This window comes from Oncorhynchus tshawytscha, unplaced genomic scaffold (genome assembly GCF_018296145.1).
Source record: "Oncorhynchus tshawytscha isolate Ot180627B unplaced genomic scaffold, Otsh_v2.0 Un_scaffold_1746_pilon_pilon, whole genome shotgun sequence".
Lineage (NCBI taxonomy): Eukaryota > Metazoa > Chordata > Actinopteri > Salmoniformes > Salmonidae > Oncorhynchus > Oncorhynchus tshawytscha.
Genome location: NW_024609798.1, coordinates 87,501 through 113,644, shown reverse-complemented (window position 1 = coordinate 113,644; position 26,144 = coordinate 87,501). Strand labels below are relative to the sequence as shown.

General features: G+C 46.3%; 1 protein-coding gene and 1 long non-coding RNA gene across 4 annotated transcripts in view; both read left to right on the top strand.

The window, feature by feature from the left end:
• Positions 1-26,144, top strand: part of klhl5 (kelch-like family member 5) — a 64,675-nt gene that overhangs the window by 7,437 nt on the left and 31,094 nt on the right. The window contains exons 2-4 of one of the 3 annotated variants that reach the window (XM_042318258.1): positions 16,717-16,893; positions 22,775-22,911; positions 23,365-23,561. In XM_042318258.1, the coding sequence (XP_042174192.1) occupies positions 16,745-16,893; positions 22,775-22,911; positions 23,365-23,561 (483 nt within the window). In that variant the 5' untranslated portion in view covers positions 16,717-16,744. Of the gene's footprint in view, positions 1-16,704; positions 16,894-22,774; positions 22,912-23,364; positions 23,562-26,144 lie in introns of those variants that run through there. The other 2 variants (XM_042318257.1, XM_042318259.1) reach the window with 2 other exon arrangements.
• Positions 24,178-24,553, top strand: LOC121845923. Its single transcript, XR_006082854.1, has 3 exons — positions 24,178-24,217; positions 24,365-24,457; positions 24,514-24,553. It is a non-coding gene; the product is annotated as an uncharacterized LOC121845923 (long non-coding RNA).

The window sequence follows — 26,144 nt, the reverse complement described above, 5'->3', positions numbered from 1 at the left end:
TGGAGCTATATACAGGAAGTACCAGATCAGTGTGGAGCTATATACAGGAAGTACCAGATCAGTGTGGAGCTATATACAGGAAGTACCAGTACCAGATCAATGTGGAGCTATATACAGGGAGTACCAGATCAGTGTGGAGCTATATACAGGAAGTACCAGTACCAGATCAATGTGGAGCTATATACAGGGAGTACAGATCAATGTGGAGCTATATACAGGAAGTACCAGATCAGTGTGGAGCTATATACAGGAAGTACCAGTACCAGATCAATGTGGAGCTATATACAGGAAGTACCAGATCAATGTGGAGCTATATACAGGAAGTACCAGATCAATGTGGAGCTATATACAGGAAGTACCAGATCAGTGTGGAGCTATATACAGGAAGTACCAGATCAGTGTGGAGCTATAGGCAGGAAGTACCAGATCAGTGTGGAGCTATATGCAGGAAGTACCAGATCAATGTGGAGCTATATGCAGGAAGTACCAGATCAATGTGGAGCTATATACAGGAAGTACCAGATCAATGTGGAGCTATATACAGGAAGTACACACACACACACACACATGGATGGTGTGTGTGTTAGGTTATCATCAGTCTGTAGATGGATGGTGTGTGTTAGGTTATCATCAGTCTGTAGATGGACGTGTGTGTTAGGTTATCAGTCTGTGGATGGATGGTGTGTGTGTTAGGTTATCGTCAGTCTGTGGATGGATGGTGTGTGTTAGGTTATCGTCAGTCTGTAGATGGATGGTGTGTGTGTGTGGTAGGTTATCGTCAGTCTGTGGATGGACGGTGTGAGTCCCTGGCTTGGCCCAGGGACAAACCACGTCAGCTGTCTGTAGAGGGCCTCTGCCAAGCGACCAATCTGTGTGAAGGATGTGGTCGCTGAGTGACCAATCACTCTCGAGTTTAATTTCTCCTCTGAGTCTCGTTCCAACTCTTCTAAGAAACTCTCCTTCTCTCTGGTTGTAGAGTGTGTGTGTGTGTGTGGTTGTAGAGTGTGTGTGTGTGTGTGTGTGTGTGTGGTTGTAGAGTGTGTGTGTGTGTGGTTGTAGAGTGTGTGTGTGTGGTTGTGTGTGTGTGTGTGGTTGTAGAGTGTGTGTGTGTGTGTTGTAGAGTGTGTGTGTGGTTGTAGAGTGTGTGTGTGTGTTGTAGAGTGTGTGTGTGGTTGTAGAGTGTGTGTTGTGGTTGTAGAGTGTGTGTGTGTGGTTGTAGAGTGTGTGTGTGTGGTTGTAGAGTGTGTGTGTGTGGTTGTAGAGTGTGTGTGTGTGGTTGTAGAGTGTGTGTGTGGTTGTAGAGTGTGTGTGTGTGTGGTTGTAGTGTGTGGTTGTAGAGTGTGTGTGTGTGTGTTGTAGTGTTGTGTGTGTGGTTGTAGAGTGTGGTTGTAGAGTGTGGTTGTAGAGTGTGTGTAGTGTGTGTGGTTGTAGAGTGTGTGTGTGTGGTTGTAGAGTGTGTGTGTGTGGTTGTTGTGTGTGTGTTGTAGTGTGTGTGTGTGTGTGTGTAGAGTGTGTGTGTGGTTGTAGAGAGTGTGTGTGTGGTTGTAGAGTGTGTGTGTGGTTGTAGAGTGTGTGGGTGGTTGTAGAGTGTGGTTGTAGAGTGTGGTTTGTAGAGTGTGTGTGGTTGTAGAGTGTGTGTGTGTGGTTGTAGAGTGTGTGTGTGTGGTTGTAGAGAGTGTGTGTGTGGTTGTAGAGAGTGTGTGTGTGTGGTTGTAGAGTGTGGTTGTAGTGTGTGTGGTTGTAGAGAGTGTGTGTGGGTTGTAAGAGTGTGTGTGTGTGGTTGTAGAGTGTGAGTGTGTGGTTGTAGTGTGTGTGTGTTGTAAGTGTGTGTGTGGTTGTAGTGTGTGTGTGTGGTTGTAGAGTGTGTGTGTGGGTTGTGTGTGTGTGTGTGGTTGTAGAGTGTGTGTGTGGTTGTAGAGTGTGTGTGTGGTTGTAGAGTGTGTGTGGTGTGGTTGTAGAGTGTGTGTTGTAGAGTGTGGTTGTAGAGTGTGTTGTAGTGTGTGTGTTGTAGAGTGTGTGTGTGTGGGTTGTAGAGAGTGTGTGTGTGGTTGTAGAGTGTGTGTGTGTGGTTGTAGAGTGTGTGTGTGTTGTAGAGTGTGTGTGTGGTTGTAGAGTGTGTGTGTGGTTGTAGAGTGTGTGGGTGGTTGTAGAGTGTGGTTGTGAGTGTGGTTGTAGAGTGTGGTTGTAGTGTGTGTGTGTGTTGTGTGTGTGTGTGGGTTGTAGAGTGTGTGGTTGTAGAGTGTGTGGGTGGTTGTAGAGTGTGTGTGGGTGGTTGTAGAGTGTGTGTGTGGTGGTTGTAGAGTGTGGTGTGTGTGTGTAGTGTGTGTGGTTGTAGAGTGTGTGGTTGTAGAGTGGTGTGTGTGTGTGGTTGTAGAGTGTGTTGTAGTGTGTGGTTGTAGAGTGGTTGTAGTGTGTGTGGTTGTAGAGTGTGTGGTTGTAGAGTGGTTGTAGTGTGTGTGGTTGTAGTGTGTGTGGTTGTAGAGTGTGTGGTTGTAGTGTGTGTGTGTGTGGTTGTAGAGTGTGTGTGGTTGTGGTTGTAGAGTGTGTGGTTGGTTGTAGTGTGTGTGTGTGGTTGTAGAGTGTGTGTTGTGTGTGTGTGGTTGTTGTAGAGTGTGTGTGTTGTAGTGTGTGTGGTTGTAGTGTGTGGTTGTAGTGTGTGTTGTAGTGTGTGTGTAGAGTGTGTGTGGTTGTAGAGTGTGTGGTTGTAGTGTGTAGTGGTTGTAGTGTGTGTGGTTGGTTGTAGTGTGTGGTTGGTTGTAGAGTGTGTGGTTGTAGAGTGTGGGTGGTTGTAGAGTGTGTGGGTTGTTGTAGAGTGTGTGTGGTTGTCAGGTGTTTGTGTGTGTGTGGTTGTAGTGTGTGTGTTTTGTGTGGCCCCTGTGGACTGTAGTGTGTGGGTTGTAGAGTGTGTGTGTGTGTGTGGTTGTAGAGTGTGTGTGTGTGTGTGGTTGTAGAGTGTGTGTGTGTGGTTGTAGTGTGTGTGTGGTTGTAGTGTGTGTGTGTGTGGTTGTAGTGTGTGTGTGTGTGTTGTGTGTGTGTGTGTGGTTGTAGAGTGTGTGTGTGGTTGTAGTGTGTGTGGTTGTGTGTGTGTGTGTGTGTTGTAGAGTGTGTGTGTGTGTGTGGTTGTAGAGTGTGTGGTGGTTGTAGTGTGTGTGGTTGGTTGTAGTGTGTGTGGTTGTAGAGTGTGTGTGTGTGTGGTTGTAGAGTGTGTGTGTGGTTGTAGAGTGAGTGTGAGTGTGTTGTGTGTGTTGTGGTTGTAGAGTGTGTGTGTTGTAGAGTGTGTGTGTGTTGTAGAGTGTGTGTGTGTGTGTGGTTGTAGTGTGTGTGGTTGTAAATCAGGGGTGTGTGTGTGTGTGGTTGTAGGGTGTTTGGTTTGTCACTTTCCAGAGTGTGTGATTAATCACATTGCATCCTAACTGAAGATCAGGTGATTATTGGAGTCAGGTGTGTTAGGTGTCATAGTTTTGCCCCAGCTATCAGGCCCCTGAGGACTGGAGTTGCCTAGGCCTGTTGTAGAGTGTGTGTGTGTGTGTGTGTTGTAGAGTGTGTGTGTGTGGTTGTGGTTGTGAGTGTGTGTGGTTGTAGTGTGTGTGTGTGTTGTAGAGTGTGTGGGGTTGTAGTGTGTGTGTGTGTGTGTGTGTGTGTGTGTGGTTGTAGAGTGTGATTGTGTGTGTGTGTGTGTTGTGTGTGTGTTGTGTAGTGTGTGTGTGTGGTTGTGATGTGTGTGTGGCAACTGTGTGTCCTCGAGGGTGAGTGTGTTTGTGTTTGTCATTGTCCACCAGTGAATGTGTGTGTGTGATTGTGTGTGTTGTGTGTGGTTGTAAGAGTGTGTGATTGGTTGTGTGTGTCAGGTTGTAGTGTGTGGGTTGTAGTGTGTGTGTGTGTGTGTGTGTGTCAGGCCCCTGTGTGATTGTGTGTGTGTGTGTGGTTGTAGAGTGTGTGTGTGTGTGTGTTGTGAGTGTGTGTGTGTTGTGTGTGTGTGTGTGGTTGTAGAGTGTGTGATTGTGTGTGTGTGTGTGGTGTTGTAGTGTGTGTGTGTGTGTGGTTGTAGAGTGTGTGGTGTGTGTGTGGTTGTAGAGTGTGTGATTGTGTGTGGGGTTGTAGAGTGTGTGGGGTTGTAGAGTGTGTGATTGTGTGTGTGTGTGTGGTTGTAGAGTGTGTGTGTTCTCTCCAGCTTATTGTTTTTGTCTCTGAGCTGCACAGCTCTGCATTGATCCTATGTATATATTTCTATTAGAGACCGCATTAGACAGTGTGTCTATATCCTACTGTAGTAGAGAGGTCTGTATATAGACTACATTCTGCTAGGTGTGTCTATATCCTACTGTAGTAGAGAGGTCTGTATATAGACTACATTCTGCTAGGTGTGTCTATATCCTACTGTAGTATTTAATTTAATTTTACCTTTATTTAACCAGGCAAGTCAGTTAAGAACACATTCTTATTTTCAATGACGGCCTGGGAACAGTGGGTTAACTGCCTGTTCAGGGGCAGAACGACAGATTTGTACCTTGTGAACTCGGGGGTTTGAACTTGCAACCTTCCGGTTACTAGTCCAACGCTCTAACCACTAGTCTACCCTGCCGCCCCTCCCCTCTAACCACTAGGCTACCCTGCCGCCCCTCCCCTCTAACCACTAGGCTACCCTGCCGCCCCGGGGGTAGAGAGGTAGTAGAGAGGTCTGTTGTATGTAGACTACATTCTGCTAGGTGTGTCTATATCCTACTGTAGTAGAGAGGTCTGTTGTATGTCCTCGGAAGAAATGGGATATGTCCTCGGAAGAAATGGGATGGGGCCTCGGAGAAGAAATGGGATGGGTCCTCGGGGAAGATATGGGATGGGTCCTCGGGGAAGATATGGGATGGGTCCTCGGAGAAGAAATGGGATGGGTCCTCGGAGAAGATAGGGAAGAGAAGGGATGTAATCAATCAATCAATCAAATGTATTGACAAAGCCCTTCTTATATCACCTGATATCTCAAAGTGCTGTACAGAAACGCAGTCTAAAACCCAACAGCAAGCAATGCAGGTGTAGAAGCACGGTGGCTAGGAAAAACTCCCTAGAAAGGCCAAAACCTAGGAAGAAACCTAGAGAGGAACCAGGCTATGAGGGGTGGCCAGTCCTCTTCTGGCTGTGCCTGGTGGAGGTTAGAAACCTAGAGAGGAACCAGGCTATGAGGGGTGGCCAGTCCTCTTCTGGCTGTGCCTGGTGGAGATAAGAAACCTAGAGAGGAACCAGGCTATGAGGGGTGGCCAGTCCTCTTCTGGCTGTGCTGAGTGGAGATTAGAAACCTAGAGAGGAACTAGGCTATGAGGGGTGGCCAGTCCTCTTCTGGCTGTGCCAGGTGGAGATTAGAAACCTACAGAGGAACCAGGCTATGAGAGGTGGCCAGTCCTCTTCTGGCTGTGCCTGGTGGAGATAAGAAACCTAGAGAGGAACCAGGCTATGAGGGGTAGCCAGTTCTCTTCTGGCTGTGCCTGGTAGAGAGGAACCAGGCTATGAGGGGTGGCCAGTCCTCTTCTGGCTGTGCCTGGTGGAGATAAGAAACCTAGAGAGGAACCAGGCTAGGAGGGGTGGCCAGTCCTCTTCTGGCTGTGCCTGGTATAGATTAGAAACCTAGAGAGGAACCAGGCTATGAGGGGTGGCCAGTCCTCTTCTGGCTGTGCCTGGTGGAGATAAGAAACCTAGAGAGGAACCAGGCTATGAGAGGTGGCCAGTCCTCTTCTGGCTGTGCCGGGTATAGATTAGAAACCTAGAGAGGAACCAGGCTATGAGGGGTGGCCAGTCCTCTTCTGGCTGTGCCGGGTATAGATTAGAAACCTAGAGAGGAACCAGGCTATGAGGGGTGGCCAGTCAAATCAAATCAAATTTATTTATATAGCCCTTCGTACATCAGCTGATATCTCAAAGTGCTGTACAGAAACCCAGCCTAAACCCCCAAACAGCAAGCAATGCAGGTGTAGAAGCACGGTGGCTAGGAAAAACTCCCTAGAAAGGCCAAAACCTAGGAAGAAACCTAGAGAGGAACCAGGCTATGTGGGGTGGCCAGTCCTCTTCTGGCTGTGCCGGGTGGAGATTATAACAGAACATGGCCAAGATGTTCAAATGTTCATAAATGACCAGCATGGTCGAATAATAATAAGGCAGAACAGTTGAAACTGGAGCAGCAGCACAGTCAGGTGGAAGTTGAAACTGGAGCAGCAGCATGGCCAGGTGGACTGGGGACAGCAAGGAGTCATCATGTCAGGTAGTCCTGGGGCATGGTCCTAGGGCTCAGGTCAGTTGAAACTGGAACAGCAGCATGGCCAGGTGGACTGGGGACAGCAAGGAGTCATCATGTCAGGTAGTCCTGGAGCTCAGGTCCTAGGGCTCAGGTCCTCCGAGAGAGAGAAAGAAAGAGAGAAGGAGAGAATTAGAGAACGCACACTTAGATTCACACAGGACACCGAATAGGACAGGAGAAGTACTCCAGATATAACAAACTGACCCCAGCCCCCGACACATAAACTACTGCAGCATAAATACTGGAGGCTGAGTCCTCTTCTGGCTGTGCCTGGTGGAGATTAGAAACCTAGAGAGGAACCAGGCTATGAGGGGTGGCCAGTCCTCTTCTGGCTGTGCCTGGTGGAGATTAGAAACCTAGAGAGGAACCAGGCTATGAGGGGTGGCCAGTCCTCTTCTGGCTGTGCCTGGTGGAGATTAGAAACCTAGAGAGGAACCAGGCTATGAGGGGTGGCCAGTCCTCTTCTGGCTGTGCCAGGTGGAGATTAGAAACCTAGAGAGGAACCAGGCTATGAGGGGTGGCCAGTCCTCTTCTGGCTGTGCCGGGTAGAGAGGAACCAGGCTATGAGGGGTGGCCAGTCCTCTTCTGGCTCTGCCGGGTAGAGAGGAACCAGGCTATGAGGGGTGGGCCAGTCCTATTCTGGCTGTGCCTGGTGGAGATTAGAAACCTAGAGAGGAACCAGGCTATGAGGGGTGGCCAGTCCTCTTCTGGCTGTGCCTGGTGGAGATTAGAAACCTAGAGAGGAACCAGGCTATGAGGGGTGGCCAGTCCTCTTCTGGCTGTGCCTGGTGGAGATTAGAAACCTAGAGAGGAACCAGGCTATGAGGGGTGGCCAGTCCTCTTCTGGCTGTGCCTGGTGGAGATTAGAAACCTAGAGAGGAACCAGGCTATGAGGGGTGGCCAGCCTCCTGGCTGTGCCTGGTGGAGATTGGCTAGAAACCCCTAGAAAGGCCAAAACCAGGCTATGAGGGGCTGGGGTGGCCAGTCCTCTTCTGGCTGTGCCTGGTGGAGATTAGAAACCTGGAGAGAGGAACCAGGCTATGAGGGGTGGACTGCCAGTCCTCTTCTGGCTGTGCCTGGTGGAGATTAGAAACCTGAGAGGAACCAGGCTATGAGGGGTGGCCAGTCCTCTTCTGGCTGTGCCTGGTGGAGATTAGAAACCTAGAGAGGAACCAGGCTATGAGGGGTGGCCAGTCCTCTTCTGGCTGTGCCTGGTGGAGATTAGAAACCAGAGAGGAACCAGGCTATGAGGGGTGGCCAGTCCTCTCTTCTGGCTGTGCCTGGTGGAGATTAGAAACCTAGAGAGGAACCAGGCTATGAGGGGTGGCCAGTCTTCTGGCTGTGCTGGCTGTGCCAGAGAGGAACCAGGCTATGAGGGTGGGCCAGTCCTCTTCTGGCTGCTAGAGAGGAACCAGGCTATGAGGGGTGGGCCAGTCCTCTTCTGGCTGTGCCTGGTGGAGATTAGAAACCTAGAGAGGAACCAGGCTATGAGGGGTGGGCCAGTCCTCTTCTGGCTGTGCCTGGTGGAGATTAGAAACCTAGAGAGGAACCAGGCTATGAGGGGTGGGCCAGTCCTCTTCTGGCTGTGCCTGGTGGAGATTAGAAACCTAGAGAGGAACCAGGCTGTGCCTGGTGAGGGGTGGGCCAGTCCTCTTCTGGCTGTGCCTGGTGGAGATTAGAAACCTAGAGAGGAACCAGGCTATGAGGGGTGAGGGCTGTGCCTGGTGGAGATTAGAAACCTAGAGAGGAACCAGGCTCCTCTTCTGGCTGTGCCTGGTGGAGATTAGAAACCTAGAGAGGAACCAGGCTATGAGGGGTGGGCCAGTCCTCTTCTGGCTGTGCCTGGTGGAGATTAGAAACCTAGAGAGGAACCAGGCTATGAGGGGTGGCCAGTCCTCTTCTGGCTGTGCCTGGTGGAGATTAGAAACCTAGAGAGGAACCAGGCTATGAGGGGTGGGCCAGTCCTCTTCTGGCTGTGCCTGGTGGAGATTAGAAACCTAGAGAGGAACCAGGCTATGAGGGGTGGGCCAGTCCTCTTCTGGCTGTGCCTGGTGGAGATTAGAAACCTAGAGAGGAACCAGGCTATGAGGGGTGGGCCAGTCCTCTTCTGGCTGTGCCTGGTGGAGATTATAACAGAACATGGCCAAGGTAATTGGTCCTCGGGGATCCACTCAGCCATTAACAATCTCTGGGAATGCTGCAATGCAGATGGAGAGGTGACAGGGCAGAGAGGAGATGAGGAACAGACCGAGTTCTTCTCAGTTGGTTCTAAGGACACACTTTAGGGTTCATTTGGTCCCTCTGTAGGGTCCCTCTGTAGGGTCGAGTTCATTAGATGAGAGAGACAGTGTCCATCGCCTCATTGCTCTCTAGTTCATTAGATGAGAGAGACAGTGTCCATCTCCTCATTGCTCTCCAGTTCATTAGATGAGAGAGACAGTGTCCATCTCCTCATTGCTCTCTAGTTCATTAGATGAGAGAGACAGTGTCCATCTCCTCATTGCTCTCCAGTTCATTAGATGAGAGAATAATGAATGCCTAACACACACACACACACACACCTTATTGTCATATACCACCAGAATATTCTATTTTCCATATGTGTCAAATGTTGCCTGGTTTGTGCATAAAGCGTTTGACATAATAAATTTCCTTTCGTATGGATGAAGGACTGTGTGTGTTTATGTGGAGGTGGTCATTTTATACACACAGAGATAGTGGCCCAATTACGAGCGCCGTTGTGCCGTTGCAACGTGGAGAGAGAGAGAGAGAGGGTGTGTGCGTGTTGTCGGTGAGCACCAGCACAGGAGGGAGAGGAGAAAAGACAACTCCTACACCGCGTTCTTTTGGAAACAGAACGGAGTGCTCTCTCTCTCTCTCTTCTCCTCCTCAAGCCTCTCTTCCTCAGTTGTAACCGTGGGGTTTCATAGAGAGCTGTAGTACAGTAAGCGACGGTAACTAGGTACGCGCTCCGGGACATTTCTCCCGGTCTCCAGAGCCTGAATGTCAACCAGCGGCTCCTCTTCTCTGCGGAAAGACTTCGATGTGAAGCAGATCCTCCGGAGTCGATGGAGGTGGTTCGGTCACCCGGCTGTTCCCCCGCCCCACAACCCCCCGCTTGGAGACTTCTTTACCGGGAGAGGAGCAGGGGCCAGCCCCGGAGAGTACCAGAGCCCCTCTGTTAGTGTCTGTTCTACCAGTAACGGAACCGGTACAGGAAATAATTGCATAGTAGCAGTTGGAACTAGCGGTAACGGTAGTTGTAGTGGTAATAGATCATGCAACGCCAATAACAGCACGTTTACGGATAATTATGTTGGGAGTCCCACTGATAACCTCCCGGTAACAGCGTTTGCAGCCGCGGCAGCTGGACATTCCTCTTGTCCGCGGTCCTTCAGCCAACCGGAGTGGGTCACCCGGTTGTCTGTCTCTCACTCTCGGCCGGTAACAGACACAGAGCACCCCGGGGACGGCTCATCGCTCCTCCAACCGGCGGTACCGGAGGCGTCTGTTCCCGAGGCTGAAGAGGAGACGGGACTGACCGGAACCGAGAGTAATAATAACCGCGACGACACTGCGTCCAGCTCCTGCAGGTATGAGGAGAATGAGTTGAGCTTGTTGTCTCCTCTCGGTGCTTTAACGTAGGTCTGTGTTTCCGCTAACTTTCGGTTAGCTTTCTGTTAGCCTGCCTACTTTCTGTACAAAGTTAAATTCTCTATAGATTTTTACTGAATGGTCAACTTTGTATAGCAAGCAGAATTCAACATATGACGCTCGCTGTGGGTCTACCGTATATAGGATGCTCGCTGTGGGTTTACCGGTATATAGGAGCTGTGGGTCTACCGTATATTAGGAGGCTCGCTGTGGGTCTACCGTGGGTGTGGGTCTTACCGTATATAGGAGGCTCGCTGTGGGTCTACCGTATATAGGGAGGCTCGCTGTGGGTTTACCGTATATAGGAGCTGTGGGTTTACCGTATATTAGGAGGCTCGCTGTGGGTTTACCGTATATAGGAGGCTGTGGGTTTACCGTATATTAGGAGGCTCGCTGTGGGTCTACCGTATATAGGAGGCTCGCTGTGGGTCTACCGTATATAGGAGGCTCGCTGTGGGTCTACCGTATATAGGAGGCTCGCTGTGGGTCTACCGTATATAGGAGGCTCGCTGTGGGTCTACCGTATATAGGAGGCTCGCTGTGGGTCTACTGTATATAGGAGGCTCGCTGTGGGTCTACCGTATATAGGAGGCTCGCTGTGGGTTTACCGTGTGGGTTTATATAGGAGGCTCGCTGTGGGTTTACCGTATATAGGAGGCTCGCTGTGGGTTTACCGTATATAGGAGGCTCGTGTGGGTCTACCGTATATAGGAGGCTCGCTGTGGGTCTACCGTATATAGGAGGCTCGCTGTGGGTCTACCGTATATAGGAGGCTCGCTGTGGGTTTACCGTATATAGGAGGCTGTGGGTTTACCGTATATAGGAGGCTCGCTGTGGGTCTACCGTATATAGGAGGCTCGCTGTGGGTCTACCGTATATAGGAGGCTCGCTCTACTGTGGGTCTACCGTATATAGGAGGCTCTCTGTGGGTCTACCGTATATAGGACGCTCGCTGTGGGTCTACCGTATATAGGAGGCTCGCTGTGGGTTTACCGTATATAGGAGGCTCGCTGTGGGTCTACGCTCGCTCTGGGTCTACCGTACATAGGTATACAAATGTATAATTCTTGTGCAATTTACAGTGAGCTCCAAAAGTATTGGGACAGTGACAATTTGTTTTGTTGTTTTGGCTCTGTACTCCAGCACTTTGGATTTGAAATGATACTATGACGATAAAGTCCAGACGGTCAGCTTTTAATTTGAGGTGGTGTTTAGCGATTTTGAGTGTTTTGAGGTTGATTTGGTTTCTGTTAAATTATTAAAAAATAATCACGGTTTTCAGTTTCAATCATTTATTTATTAGGCCTATGTGGGATGAATTCTCTATCAACACTGAATTAAACAATGACTACATTTCCCCATGATGGTAGTGACTGCCCAGTACTGCTGATCACTTCTTAACCATAATTTATTCAACATCACTATGAGAGGTGGTGGCAGTGGTTAGAGCGTTGGACTAGTAACCGGAAGGTTGCAAGTTCAAACCCCCGAGCTGACAAGGTACAAATCTGTCGTTCTGCCCCTGAACAGGCAGTTAACCAACTGTTCCTAGACCAGTTAACCCACTGTTCCTAGACCAGTTAACCCACTGTTCCTAGGCTGTCATTGAAAATAAGAATGTGTTCTTAACTGACTTGCCTAGTTAAATAAAGGTTAAAAAAAGAGTGAGAGAGAAAAAAAGAGCTACTTTTTTAGTAGTTCTTCAAAGGTAAATAAGGCTGCTTTTATGACTGCTGAATACCAAACCCAGAGTCATTGGAAGAACAGGAAGTTACCAAACCACAGAAGATGTAAATAATATCTGGCGTTTAGTACTGGCTAGCTAGCAAACTTGGAAACAATTACCCATTCCTATAAGTGTGTACTATTTTTAAGTAATGATAAATAATACACATTTCAACCTAGCCTAGCTTTTAGCTAGCTACAGTGGTATTTTCAGCCTAGCCTAGCTTTTAGCCTGCTACAGTGGTACCTTCAACCTAGCCTAGCTTTTAGCTAGCTACAGTGGTACCTTCAACCTAGCCTAGCTTTTAGCTAGCTACAGTGGTATTTTCAGCCTAGCCTAGCTTTGAGCCTGCTACAGTGGTACCTTCAACCTAGCCTAGCTTTTAGCTAGCTACAGTGGTACCTTCAACCTAGCCTAGCTTTTAGCTAGCTACAGTGGTATTTTCAACCTAGCCTAGCTTTTAGCTAGCTACAACAAAACTAAGGAGATGATTGTGGACTTCAGGAAACAGCAGAGGGAACACCCCCCCATCCACATCGATGGAACAGTAGTGGAGAGGGTAGCAAGTTTTAAGTTCCTCGACATCACAGACAAACTGAATTGGTCCACTCACACAGACAGCATCGTGAAGAAGGCGCAGCAGCGCCTGGACTTCAACCTCAGGAGGCTGAAGAAATTCGGCTTGTCACCAAAAGCACTCACAAACTTCTACAGATGCACAATCGAGAGCATCCTGGCGGGCTGTATCACCGCCTGGTTCAACTGCACCGCCCTCAACCGTAAGGCTCTCCAGAGGGTAGTGAGGTCTGAAACGCATCACCGGGGGCAATACCTGCCCTCCAGGACACCTGACCACCCGATGTCACAGGAAGGCCATAAAGATCATCAAGGACAACAACCACCCGAGCCACAGCCTGTTCACCCCGTATCATCCAGAAGGCGAGGTCAGTACAGGTGCATCAAAGCTGGGACCGAGAGACTGAAAAACAGCTTCTATCTCAAGGCCATCAGACTGTTAAACAGCCACCACTAACATTGAGTGGCTGCTGCCACCACACTGACACTGACACTGACTCAACTCCAGCCACTTTAATAATGGGAATTGATGGGAAATTATGTAAATATATCACTAGCCACTTTAAACAATGCTACCTTATATAATGTTACTTACCCTACATTATTCATCTCATATGCATACGTATATACTGTACTCTATCATCTACTGCATCTTTATGTAATACATGTATCACTAGCCACTTTAACTATGCCACTTTGTTTACATACTCATCTCATATGTATATACTGTACTCGATACCATCTACTGTATCTTGCCTAAGCTGCTCTGTACCATCACTCATTCATATATCTTTATGCACATATTCTTTATCCCCTTACACTGTGTATAAGACAGTAGTTTTGGAATTGTTAGTTAGATTACTTGTTCGTTATTACTGCATTGTCGGAACTAGAAGCACAAGCATTTCGCTACACTCGCATTAACATCTGCTAACCATGTGTATGTGACAAATAAGATTTGATTTGACCTTCAACCTAGCCTAGCTTTTAGCTAGCTACAGTGGTATTTTCAACCTACAGTGGTATTTTCAACCTAGCCTAGCTTTTAGCTAGCTACAGTGGTACCTTCAACCTAGCCTAGCTTTTAGCTAGCTACAGTGGTATTTTCAGCCTAGCTTTAAGCTAGCTACAGTGGTATTTTCAGCCTAGCTTTAAGCTAGCTACAGTGGTATTTTCAGCCTAGCTTTAAGCTAGCTACAGTGGTATTTTCAGCCTAGCTTTAAGCTAGCTACAGTGGTATTTTCAGCCTAGCCTAGCTTTTAGCAAGCTACAGTGGTATTTTCAGCCTAGCCTAGCTTTTAGCTAGCTACAGTGGTATTTTCAGCCTAGCCTAGCTTTAAGCTAGCTACAGTGGTATTTTCAGCCTAGCCTAGCTTTTAGCTAGCTACAGTGGTATTTTCAGCCTAGCCTAGCTTTAAGCTAGCTACAGTGGTATTTTCAGCCTAGCCTAGCTTTAAGCTAGCTACAGTGGTATTTTCAGCCTAGCCTAGCTTTAAGCTAGCTACAGTGGTATTTTCAGCCTAGCCTAGCTTTTAGCTAGCTACAGTGGTATTTTCAGCCTAGCCTAGCTTTTAGCTAGCTACAGTGGTATTTTCAGCCTGCTTTTGCTAGCTACAGTGGTATTTTCAGCCTAGCCTAGCTTTTAGAGCTACAGTGGTATTTTCAGCCTAGCCTAGCTTTAAGCTAGCTACAGTGGTATTTTCAGCCTAGCCTAGCTTTTAGCTAGCTACAGTGGTATTTTCAGCCTAGCCTAGCTTTTAGCTAGCTACAGTGGTATTTTCAGCCTAGCCTAGCTTTAAGCTAGCTACAGTGGTATTTTCAGCCTAGCCTAGCTTTAAGCTAGCTACAGTGGTATTTTCAGCCTAGCCTAGCTTTAAGCTAGCTACAGTGGTATTTTCAGCCTAGCTTTAAGCTAGCTACAGTGGTATTTTCAGCCTAGCCTAGCTTTTAGCTAGCTACAGTGGTATTTTCAGCCTAGCCTAGCTTTTAGCTAGCTACAGTGGTATTTTCAGCCTAGCCTAGCTTTAAGCTAGCTACAGTGGTATTTTCAGCCTAGCCTAGCTTTAAGCTAGCTGCTCGTCAGTGCAAGCTAGTTTGACTTTCTATAAAGTTTGAGAAACAAGTTGAAGATAAAGTAACTAAACAAAACATATTTTATTATCATCTAAAACAATATATATTTACCCTGTCTTGAATGACAAGGTCACATCTTTTTTGCAATATCTCAAAATAAATGCAATCTTGCGTTACAAACACTACACACTTCACTAAGTCTTCGTGTTTGACCGGACCGATCGGTCAAACAGCGGGCGCAACAATGGATTCTAGTTATTGTAGTTCATTACCGAGTTGTTTTGCGCTAAACTATATAGAACATTGGCCTGTTGAAAACTACAAGTCCCAAACCACAGTGTTACAGTTCATGCTTGATCGGATTTCTCTACAGAAACTGCAAATCAAAGCTCATGGAAAAAAAAAAGAACTAATTAGAATATGAATAATTTAATCAACGTCAATTGGTTGTTAAAATTTTTTTGTTTTTTTTAAACCAGACATTTCGGTTAATCGTTCAGCACTAATTTCAGGGTATTTTCATCCATATTGGTTGAACCGTTTAGAAATTACACACACATTTTAGGGAAGCAAAAGTATTGGGACAAATTAACTTAAAGTATTTGGCCCCCATATTCATAGCACATTATGACTACATGTGACTACAACTTGTTGGATGCATTTGCTGTTTGTTTTTGGTTGTGTTTCAGATTTATTTTGTGCCCAATAGAAATGAATGGTAAATAATGGCTTGTGTCATTTTTAGAGTCACTTTTATTGTAAATAAAAATAGAATATGTTTCTACGTTTGAATGTGAATGCTACAATGATTACGGATAATCCTGAATGAGTCGTAAATCATATGTGAGAAAGTTATAGGCATAAATATCACAAACCCACCAACAAATGCTAACCTCCCCTGTTATTGTAATGGTGAGAGGTTAGCATGTCTTGGGGCTATGATATAAAATGCTAACCTCTCCTGTTATTGTAATGGTGAGAGGTTAGCATGTCTTGGGGGTATGACATTTGTGTATCTAACTTTCTCACTCATCATTATTCACGATTCATTCAGGATTATCGAACCCAGCAGCGTTGCAGTTCTTGACACACTCAAACCGGTGCGCCTGGCACCTACCACCATACCCCCGTTCAAAGGCACTTAAATCTTTAGTCTGACCTATTCACCCTCTGAATGGCACTCCTACACAAACCATCTCTTAATTGTCTCAAGGCTTAAAAATCCTTCTTTAACCCGTCTCCTCTCCTTCATCTACACTGATTGAAGTGGATTTAATAAGTGAGGGATCATTGTTTTCACCTGGATTCACCTGGTCAGTCTGTGTCATGGAGAGAAAGAGCAGGTGTTCATGTATTGTATACTCAGTGTATACAGTCCTTCAGACGGTACCCCTCGTCTTAATGTTTTGTATACTCAGTGTATACAGTCCTTCAGACGGTACCCCTCGTCTTAATGTTTTGTATTCTCAGTGTATACAGTCCTTCAGACGGTACCCCTCGTCTTAATGTTTTGTATTCTCAGTGTATACAGTCCTTCAGACGGTACCCCTCGTCTTAATGTTTTGTATTCTCAGTGTATACAGTCCTTCAGACGGTACCCCTCGTCTTAACGTTTTGTATTCTCAGTGTATACAGTCCTTCAGACGGTACCCCTCGTCTTAATGTTTTGTATTCTCAGTGTATACAGTCCTTCAGACGGTACCCCTCGTCTTAATGTTTTGTATTCTCAGTGTATACAGTCCTTCAGACGGTACCCCTCGTCTTAATGTTTTGTATTCTCAGTGTATACAGTCCTTCAGACGGTACCCCTCGTCTTAATGTTTTGTTAATGTTAACAGTCCTGTAATGGATTTCATGTAACAGTGAGGGATCATTGTTTTGTGTATTCAGTCCTTCAGGAGGTACCCCTCGGTTTTGTATTCTCAGTGTATTCAGTCCTTCAGACGGTACCCCTCTTAATGTTCTTAATGTTTTGTATTCTCAGTGTATACAGTCCTTCAGACGGTACCCCTCGTCTTAATGTTTTGTATTCTCAGTGTATACAGTCCTTCAGACGGTACCCCTCGTCTTAATGTTTTGTATTCTCAGTGTTTTCAGTCCTTCAGACGGTACCCCTCGTCTTAATGTTTTGTATTCTCAGTGTATACAGTCCTTCAGACGGTACCCCTCGTCTTAATGTTTTGTATTCTCAGTGTATACAGTCCTTCAGATGGCGCAGGCTAAATTGCAGTGTGTGTCATGCTATGGTCTTGGTTGCCATAGACCGACAATTAAAACACTATCTTGAAAGTGTGTGTGTGATGGTGTGTACATCGTGTCTTTCTCTCGCAGGTGAACACTAGTTAAATAAAGTCAATAAAACACATACCGTGTGTGTGTGTGTGTGTGTGTGTGTGTGTTCCAACAGCAGCGCAACGCTGTCCTCATGTGTGTCGATGGAACCATGTGTGTCCCCCGACGAGTGTGTGTACACGGCTCACACACACGCAGACCTGACCTTCAGCAGGATGGAGACCTACCTCCGAACCAAGCAGCTGTGTGACGTCACTCTGGTGGCGGGGGACAGGAGGATACCTGCTCACAGGTAACACACACACACACACAGTTGAAGTCGGAAGTTTACATACACTAAGGTTGGAGTCATTTAAAACTCGTTTTACAACCACTCCAACAAATTTCTTGTTTACAAACTATTGTTTTGGCAAGTCGGACATCTACTTTGACACAATTCATTTTTCCAACAATTGTATACAGACAGATTATTTCATTTATAATTCACTGTATCACAATTCCAGTGGGTCAGAAGTTTACATACACTTTAAGTTGACTGCCTTTTAAACAGCTTGGAAAATTCCAGAAAATGGTGTCTAATTGACATCATTTGAGTCGATTGGAGGTGTACCTGTGGATGTATTTCAAGGCCTACCTTCAAACTCAGTGCCTCTTTGCTTGACATCATGGGAAATCAAAAGAAATCAGCCAAGACCTCAGGAAAAACATTTGTAGACCTTCACAAGTCTGGTTCACCCTTGGGAGTAATTTCCAAACGCCTGAAGGTACCACGTTCATCTGTACAAACAATAGTACGCAAGTATAAACACCATGGGACCATGCAGCCATCATACCGCTCAGGAAGGAGACGCGTTCTGTCTCCTAGAGATGAACGTACTTTGGTGCGAAAAGTGCAAATCAGTCCCAGAACAACATAAAAGGACCTTGTGAAAATGCTGGAGGAAACGGGTACAAAAGTATCTATATCCACAGTAAGTCCTATATCGACATAACCTGAAAGGCTGCTCAGCAGGGAAGAAGCCACTGCTCCAAAACCGCCATAAAAAAGCCAGACTACGGTTAGCAACCTCACTTTTCTATAGGCTTGAGGTGGGGACAAAGATCGTACTTTTTGGAGAAATGTCCTCTGGTCTGATGAAACAAAAATAGAACTGTTTGGCCACAATGACCATCGTTATGTTTGTAGGAAAAAGGGGGAGGCTGCAAGCCGAAGAACACCATCCCAACCGTGAAGCACGGGGGTGGCAGCATCATGTTGTGGGGGTGCTTTGTTGCAGGAGGGACTGGTGCACTTCACAAAATAGACGGCATCACGAGGAAGGAAAATTGTGGATATATGAAAGCAACATCTCAAGACATCAGTCAGGAAGTTAAAGCTTGGTCACAAATGGGTCTTCCAAATGGACAATGACCATACTTCCAAAGTTGTGGCAAAATGGCTTAAGGACAACAAAGTCAAGGTATTGGAGTGGCCATCACAAAGACCTGACCTCAATCCTATATAACATTTGTGGGCAGAACTGAAAAGTGTGTGTGTGTGTGTGAGCAAGTAGGCCTACAAACCTGACTCAGTTACTCCAGCTCTGTCAGGAGGAATGGGCCAAAATTCACCCAACTTATTGTGGGAAGCTTGTGGAAGGCTACCTGAAACGTTTGACCCAAGTTAAACAATTTAAAGGCAATGCTACCAAATACTAATTGAGTGTATGTAAACTTCTGACCCACTGGGAAAATGATGAAAGAAATAAAAGCTGAAATAAATCATTCTCTTACTATTATTCTCACATTTCACATTCTTAAAATAAAGTGGTGGTCCTAACTGACCTAAAACAGGGAATTTTTACTTTAGCTAGCTATTGTTCGTCCGATACATTAGTTACTGTTATGACGTGAGAGCATTTTGTGCGTATGATTGTAGATAAGAAACGGATCGCTTCTAGATGAACCATTATCTCTGCATTAGAGGCGTCTCTAATGAGAATTGGGAGACTGGATGTCTGAATCATAAAACATTGTGAGAATAGATTCTGATGGTTATTGATTCTCGGTTTGATTGTTTAAGTAACACCAGTTAATTTGAGCAGGAAAGTTCATGTAGTCTAACATTATAGTATGTTTCCATTATGTGGAACAATGTCAGGTCATTAAAGATGGTTGCTGGATTGAATGGTATGAGAGCCTGTTGCCAGAAGACTGAATGGGTATGAATGTTGAAAAGCAAGATTGGGCCAAAGACTAAACTAGTATGTTAAGTGGGGGAGTATCATAGATTTTAATTATAGTGTTGTTACCGCAATAGTCAAAACGATTTCATGTGTTTTTCGGGAAATTTAGCTGGCTCTTTTTACATTTTAAAAGGAATTTGGTCTCTGATTGGACCTTGTGAAGCTATGCTATCGTAAATACAGAATCTTATGCATCTGAAATATTTCCATTTGGGAAAAAAGGGAAAATGCAAGAAATATTTACTCTGAGCGGTGCTTCAATAGGTTGGTCGTAGATGGAAGGCCGTGTTGGCCAACATAGATCTTCCTGTCCTTTTGAAGAATGTCTGGTAGAACGGATGCGTTGTAGTACCGTCTTTGGTAGAAGACTTTGTCCGTCCTAGTCTGCGTTTATAGCTGCTCGGCGGTATCACTTCTTTAGTGAATAAGAGTTCAAAGTTCATACCAAGTTGCCATACTTGAAGCTCACGCTGAAGTTGGCTTAGTTCTGTAGTTTGATATTAGCCCCATTTAACGTATGGACCGTCGTCCCCGGCAACAATAGGGACTTATGTAGTGGTGAAAGAAGGGCGTGTTTCATAGTTTACAACCAATGTCTGTTCACATGGGCGGGGCCTCTGAGTGAGCAGAGTCTACAACCAATGTCTGTTCACTTGGGCGGGGCCTCTGAGTGAGCAGAGTTTATAACCAATGTCTGTTCACATGGGCGGGGCCACAGACTGAACAGAATTTACCTTATGGAAACAATTCTCGCATTTAGAAGCTAAAATTACATTTGAATCTTTTCACAAATAGTTTCATATTTAAACGTTTAAATTGCACAACAATTCCATGTGAATCCGATAACTAGAATGTGTAGACTTTCCAAGATTCAGTTTATGTCGTCCTATCATCAGTAATAATGTCTCAGACGACAACTGGTCTGACATCATATTCTTTAAGTACCAATGCATATTTTCAACTGGTTAGTAGAGAGAGAGGAAAGGGGGGGAAGGTATTTATGGGGGTCATAAACCTGACCAACAGGCCAACGTCATGACAACAGATGTGACGCTTGGCATTCAGGCCAAAGAGTTCAGTCTGGAGGAAACCTTGCACCATCCCTACGGTGAAGCATGGTGGTGGCAGCATCAAGTCTGGAGGAAACCTTGCACCATCCCTACGGTGAAGCATGGTGGTGGCAGCATCACGTCTGGAGGAAACCTTGCACTAACCCTACGGTAAAGCATGGTGGTGGCAGCATCATGCCGTGGGGTTTGTTTTTCAGCAGCAGGGACTGGGAGACTAGTCAGGATCGAGGGGAAAATGATGATGAATGGAGCGAAGTACGGAGAGATCCTTGATGAAAACCTGCTCCAGAGCGCTCCGGACCTCAGACTGGGGCTAAGGTTCAACTTCCACTAGGAAAACGACTTTAAGCACGTTACCAAGACAACCCAAGTGGCTTCGGGAACAAGACTCTGAATGTCCTTCAGTGTCGCAGCCGGAGCCCAGACTTCAACCTGATCGAACATCTCTGGGGAGACCTGAAAATAGCTGTGCAGCGACACTCCCCATCCAACCTGACAGAGCTTGAGAGGATCTGCGGAGAAGAATGGGAGAAACTCCCCCAAATACAGGTGTGCCAAGCTTGTAGTGTCAAGAAGACGGGGGGGCAGGTTAGAGTGAATTCCCTCGCTGAGAAGAAGACTCGAGGCTGTAATCACTGCAAAAGGTGCATCAACAGAGTAAAAGGGTCTGAATACTTATGGAAATGTGATATTTGTATTTTTAATTAAAACACATAAGATGTCTGTATATTGAAAAATACATAACGGAAGACTCTCAGTCGACCCAGATGTGTTTTAGTCGGGGACAGACCTACACTGTCACACCCAGACACACACCAGGTCTCTTTTCCCCCATAATGCATCTCATTGTAAAGGGGAACTATAGATTGCAGATGTCCTATATTGGTACTACAGAACATAACAGTCATTTCCATTTCCTCATTTCAGATTTAGTCAATTTTCTCTCTCTCTCTCTCTCTCTCCTCTTTTCTTCTGAAGGACATACATACATATATATATATGTCATCTATATATATATATATATATACACACACACACAGTTCCAGTCAAAAGTGTGGACAACTACTCATTCAAGGGTTTTTCTTTATTTTTACTTTTTTCTACATTGTAGAATAACAGTGAAGACATCAGAACTATGAAATAACACATATGGAGTCATGTAGTAACCAAAAAAGTGTTAAATCAAAATATATTTTAGATTCTTCAAAGTAGCCACCCTTTGCCTTGATGACAGCTTTGCACACTCTTGGCATTCTCTCAACCAGCTTCACCTGGACTGCTTTTTCCAACAGTCTTGAAGGAGTTCCCACATATGCTGAGCACTTGTTGGCTGCTTTTCCTTCACTCTGCGGTCCAACTCATCAGTCCAACTCATCCCAAACCATCTCAGTTGGGTTGAGGTCGGGTGATTGTGGAATGTAAAAAAATAAAAAAACCTTGAATGAGTAGTTGTGTCCAAACGTTTGACTGGTCCTGTACTGATTCTCACAGATACTTTTTGTGAATAGATTGATTGAAGGAATTGATTGTTGATTGATTGATTTTAGTTTGAAAAAAGTTATTTGATGTGTCGACCAAAAACAATGAATTAAAAAAACGAAGAAATTATTTATTTAAAAACATTACTTTTTTAAATGAAGACCCTCTAGAAATAAATGTTTGGTTTACATGTTTTATAACCTTTTATTGTGAAGGGTACATCTCATTCCGTCAGTGGTTTATAACCTTTTATTGTGAAGGGTGCATCTCATTCCGTCAGTGGTTTATAACCTTTTATTGTGAAGGGTGCATCTCATTCCGTCAGTGGTTTATAACCTTTTATTGTGAAGGGTGCATCTCATTCCTTCAGTTGTTTATAACCTTTTATTGTGAAGGGTGCATCTCATTCCATCAGTGTTTTATAACCTTTTATTGTCTTAACATTTCAGAGTCATCTTATTAAGATATGACCTTAACATTTAAGTCCTTTCCTCTCGCTCGCTCTCTCGCTCTCGCTCACTCGAAAGACGTGTGTGGAAATTGAACAAATCTCTTTTGAACAAAACATTTTCTAATATATTTGTGCGTGATGAAAGCCTTATTTTAGCCGAACAAAATTATCTCTATTCCGAATAATCTCTGTTTTCTCTCTTTCTTTCTCTCTCTGTGTCTCTCTCTCTCTCTCTCTCTGTCTCTCTCTCTCTCTCAATTCAATTCAAGGGCTTTATTGGCATGGGAAACGTGTTAATATTGCCAAAGCAAGTGAGGTAGATAATATATAAAGTGAAATAAACAATAAAAATTAACAGTAAACATTACACATACAGAAGTTTCAAAACAAAGACATTACAAATGTCATATTATTTATATATATATATATATATATATATATATATACACACAGTGTTTTAACAATGTACAAATGGTTAAAGGACACAAGATAAAATAAATAAGCATAAATATGGGTTGTATTTACAATGGTGTGTGTTCTTCACTGGTTGCCCTTTTCTCGTGGCAACAGGTCACAAATCTTGCTGCTGTGATGGCACACTGTGGTATTTCACCCAGTAGATATGGGAGTTTATCAAAGTTGGATTTGTTTTCTAATTCTTTGTGGGTCTGTGTGATCTGAGGGAAATATGTCTCTCTAATATGGTCATACATTGGGCAGGAGGTTAGGAAGTGCAGCTCAGTTTCCACCTCATTTTGTGGGCAGTGAGCACATAGCCTGTCTTCTCTTGAGAGCCAGGTCTGCCTACGGCGGCCTTTCTCAATAGCAAGGCTATGCTCACTGAGTCTGTACATAGTCAAAGCTTTCTTTAATTTTGGGTCAGTCACAGTGGTCAGGTATTCTCTCTCTGGTTTGACATCTGAATTCTCCTCCCTTCCTCCCTGTCAGACTGGTCCTGTCGTCGGTGTCTGACTACTTTGCGGCCATGTTCACCAGTGATGTCCGAGAGGCCAAACAGGAAGAGGTTAAGATGGAGGGGGTGGACCCTGATGCATTGTGGGTGCTGGTACAATACGCTTACACAGGTACACACAATTACACACCACCCCTGTGTAGGGCTCAGGCCAAAAGAAGTGTACTATTTCTGTCACACACACTCACCGGACAGTTTATTAGGTACACTGTCCCATTCACCATAATGGATGGCTCCTACAGACAGGCATCAAGACATTCAGTTACTGTTCCATCGGACAGTTTATTAGGTACACCGTCCCATTCACCATAATGGATGGCTCCTACAGACAGGCATCAAGACATTCAGTTACTGTTCCATCGGACAGTTTTAGGTACACCGCAAGTCTTTTTAAATCTTGAATACACTACAAGTTTACATTTAAATTCTTAGCAAGAAAAGTAATCAAATGATGTGTGTCTCTCTCTCTGTGTCTCTCTCTCTGTGTCTCTCTCTCTGTGTCTCTCTCTCTGTGTCTCTCTCTCTGTGTCTCTCTCTCTGTGTCTCTCTCTCTGTGCCTCTCCAGGTCGTGTGGAGTTGAGAGAGGACACTATAGAGTGTATATTGTCAGTATCATGTCTCCTCCAGCTCCAGTCAGTGGTCCAGGCCTGCTGTAACTTCCTCATCAAACAGCTCCACCCGTCTAACTGTCTGGGGATACGCAGCTACGCAGACACACAGAGCTGTACACACCTTCACCACACTGCCCACAGCTACACCATGGTAGGTACACACTGCCCACAGCTACACCATGGTAGGTACACACTGCCCACAGCTACACCATGGTAGGTACACACACCATGGTAGGTACACAGCTACACCATGGTAGGTACACACTGCCCACAGCTACACCATGGTAGGTACACAGCTACACCATGGTAGGTACACACTGGTAGGTACCCACAGACACACCATGGTAGGTGACAGCTACACCATGGTAGGTACACACACCATGGTAGGTACACACTGGTAGGTACACAGCTACACCATGGTAGGTACACACTGGTACACCATGGTAGGTACACACTGCCCACAGCTACACCATGGTAGGTACACACTGCCCATGGTAGGTACAGCTACACCATGGTAGGTACACACTGCCCACAGCTACACCATGGTAGGTACACACTGCCCACAGCTACTATGGTAGGTACACAGCACCATGGTAGGTACACACTGCCCACAGCTACACCATGGTAGGTACACACTGCCCACAGCTACACCATGGTAGGTACACACTGCCCACACACACCATGGTAGGTACACCCCACAGACACACCATGGTAGGTACACAGCCCACAGCTACACCATGGTAGGTACACTGCCCACAGCTACACCACCATGGTAGGTACACACTGCCCACAGCTACACCATGGTAGGTACACTGCCCACAGCTACACCATGGTAGGCTACACTACACCATGGTAGGTACACACTGCCCACAGCTACACCATGGTAGGTACACACATGGTAGGTACCACAGCAGACACACCATGGTAGGTACACACACTGCTACACCATGGTAGGTACACACTGCCCACAGCTACACCATGGTAGGTACACACTGCCCACAGCTACACCATGGTAGGTACACACTGCCCACAGCTACACCATGGTAGGTACAGCACACATGGTAGGTACACACTGCCCACAGCACACAGCTACACCATGGTAGGTACACACTGCCCACAGCTACACCATGGTAGGTACACACTGGTAGGTACACACAGCACACCATGGTAGGTACACACTGCCCACCATGGTAGGTACACACTGCCCACAGCTACACCATGGTAGGTATGGTAGGTACACACTGCCCACAGCTACACCATGGTAGGTACACACTGCCCACAGCTACACCATGGTAGGTACACACCATGGTACACCATGGTAGGTACACACTGCCCACAGACACACCATGGTAGGTACACAGCCCACAGTACACCATGGTAGGTACACACAGCTACACCATGGTAGGTACACAGACACACCATGGTAGGTACACAGCTACACCATGGTAGGTACACACTGCCCACAGCTACACCATGGTAGGTACACACTGCCCACAGCTGGTACACCACCATGGTAGGTACACACTGCCCACAGCTACACCATGGTAGGTACACACTGCCCACAGCTACACCATGGTAGGTACACACAGCTACACCATGGTAGGTACACACTGCCCACAGACACACCATGGTAGGTAGGTACACACTGCCCACAGCTACACCATGGTAGGTACACACTGCCCACAGACACACCATGGTAGGTACACAGCTACACCATGGTAGGTACACACTGCCCAGGTACACACTGCTACACCATGGTAGGTACACACTGCCCACAGCTACACCATGGTAGGTACACACTGCCCACAGCTACACCATGGTAGGTACACACTGCCCACAGCTACACCATGGTAGGTACACACTGCCCACAGACACACCATGGTAGGTACCACAGCTACACCATGGTAGGTACACACAGCTGGTAGGTACCACAGCTACACCATGGTAGGTACATGGTAGGTACACACTGCCCACAGCTACACCATGGTAGGTACACACTGCCCACAGGTAGGTACACACTGCCCACAGCTACACCATGGTAGGTACACACTGCCCACAGCTACACCATGGTACACTGCCCACAGGGTAGGTACACACTGCCCACAGCTACACCATGGTAGGTACACACTGGTGGTAGGTACACACACTGCCATGGTAGGTACACACTGACACACCATGGTAGGTACACACTGCCCACAGCTACACCATGGTAGGTACACTGCCCACAGCTACACCATGGTAGGTACACACTGCCCACAGCTACACCATGGTAGGTACACACTGCCCACAGACACACCATGGTAGGTACACACTGCCCACAGTGGTAGGTACACAGCTACACCATGGTAGGTACACACTCCCACACTGGTAGGTACACGACACACCATGGTAGGTACACACCTTACACTTTCCCCTTCCTCCTGCGTGTTTTCTGTTCACTTACACCCACACACACACACACACACACACACACACACGGTCTCCCATTATCATCACCACTACTGTTTCCATGGAGGGTTGCTATGGTGACTGGAAAAGCTGCTCTATTCCTCTCCTCTCCTCCATCTCTCCTCACCTCACACACCACATCTCTCCTCTCCTCACCCTGATCCTCTCCATGGAGGGTCACTCCTGCTCCCTCTCTCCCTCCATCCTCTCTCTCTCCTGATCCTCTCCTCTCCCTCCCTCTCCTCTCTCTCCTCCCTCTCCTCTCTCTCCTCCCTCTCTCTCTCCC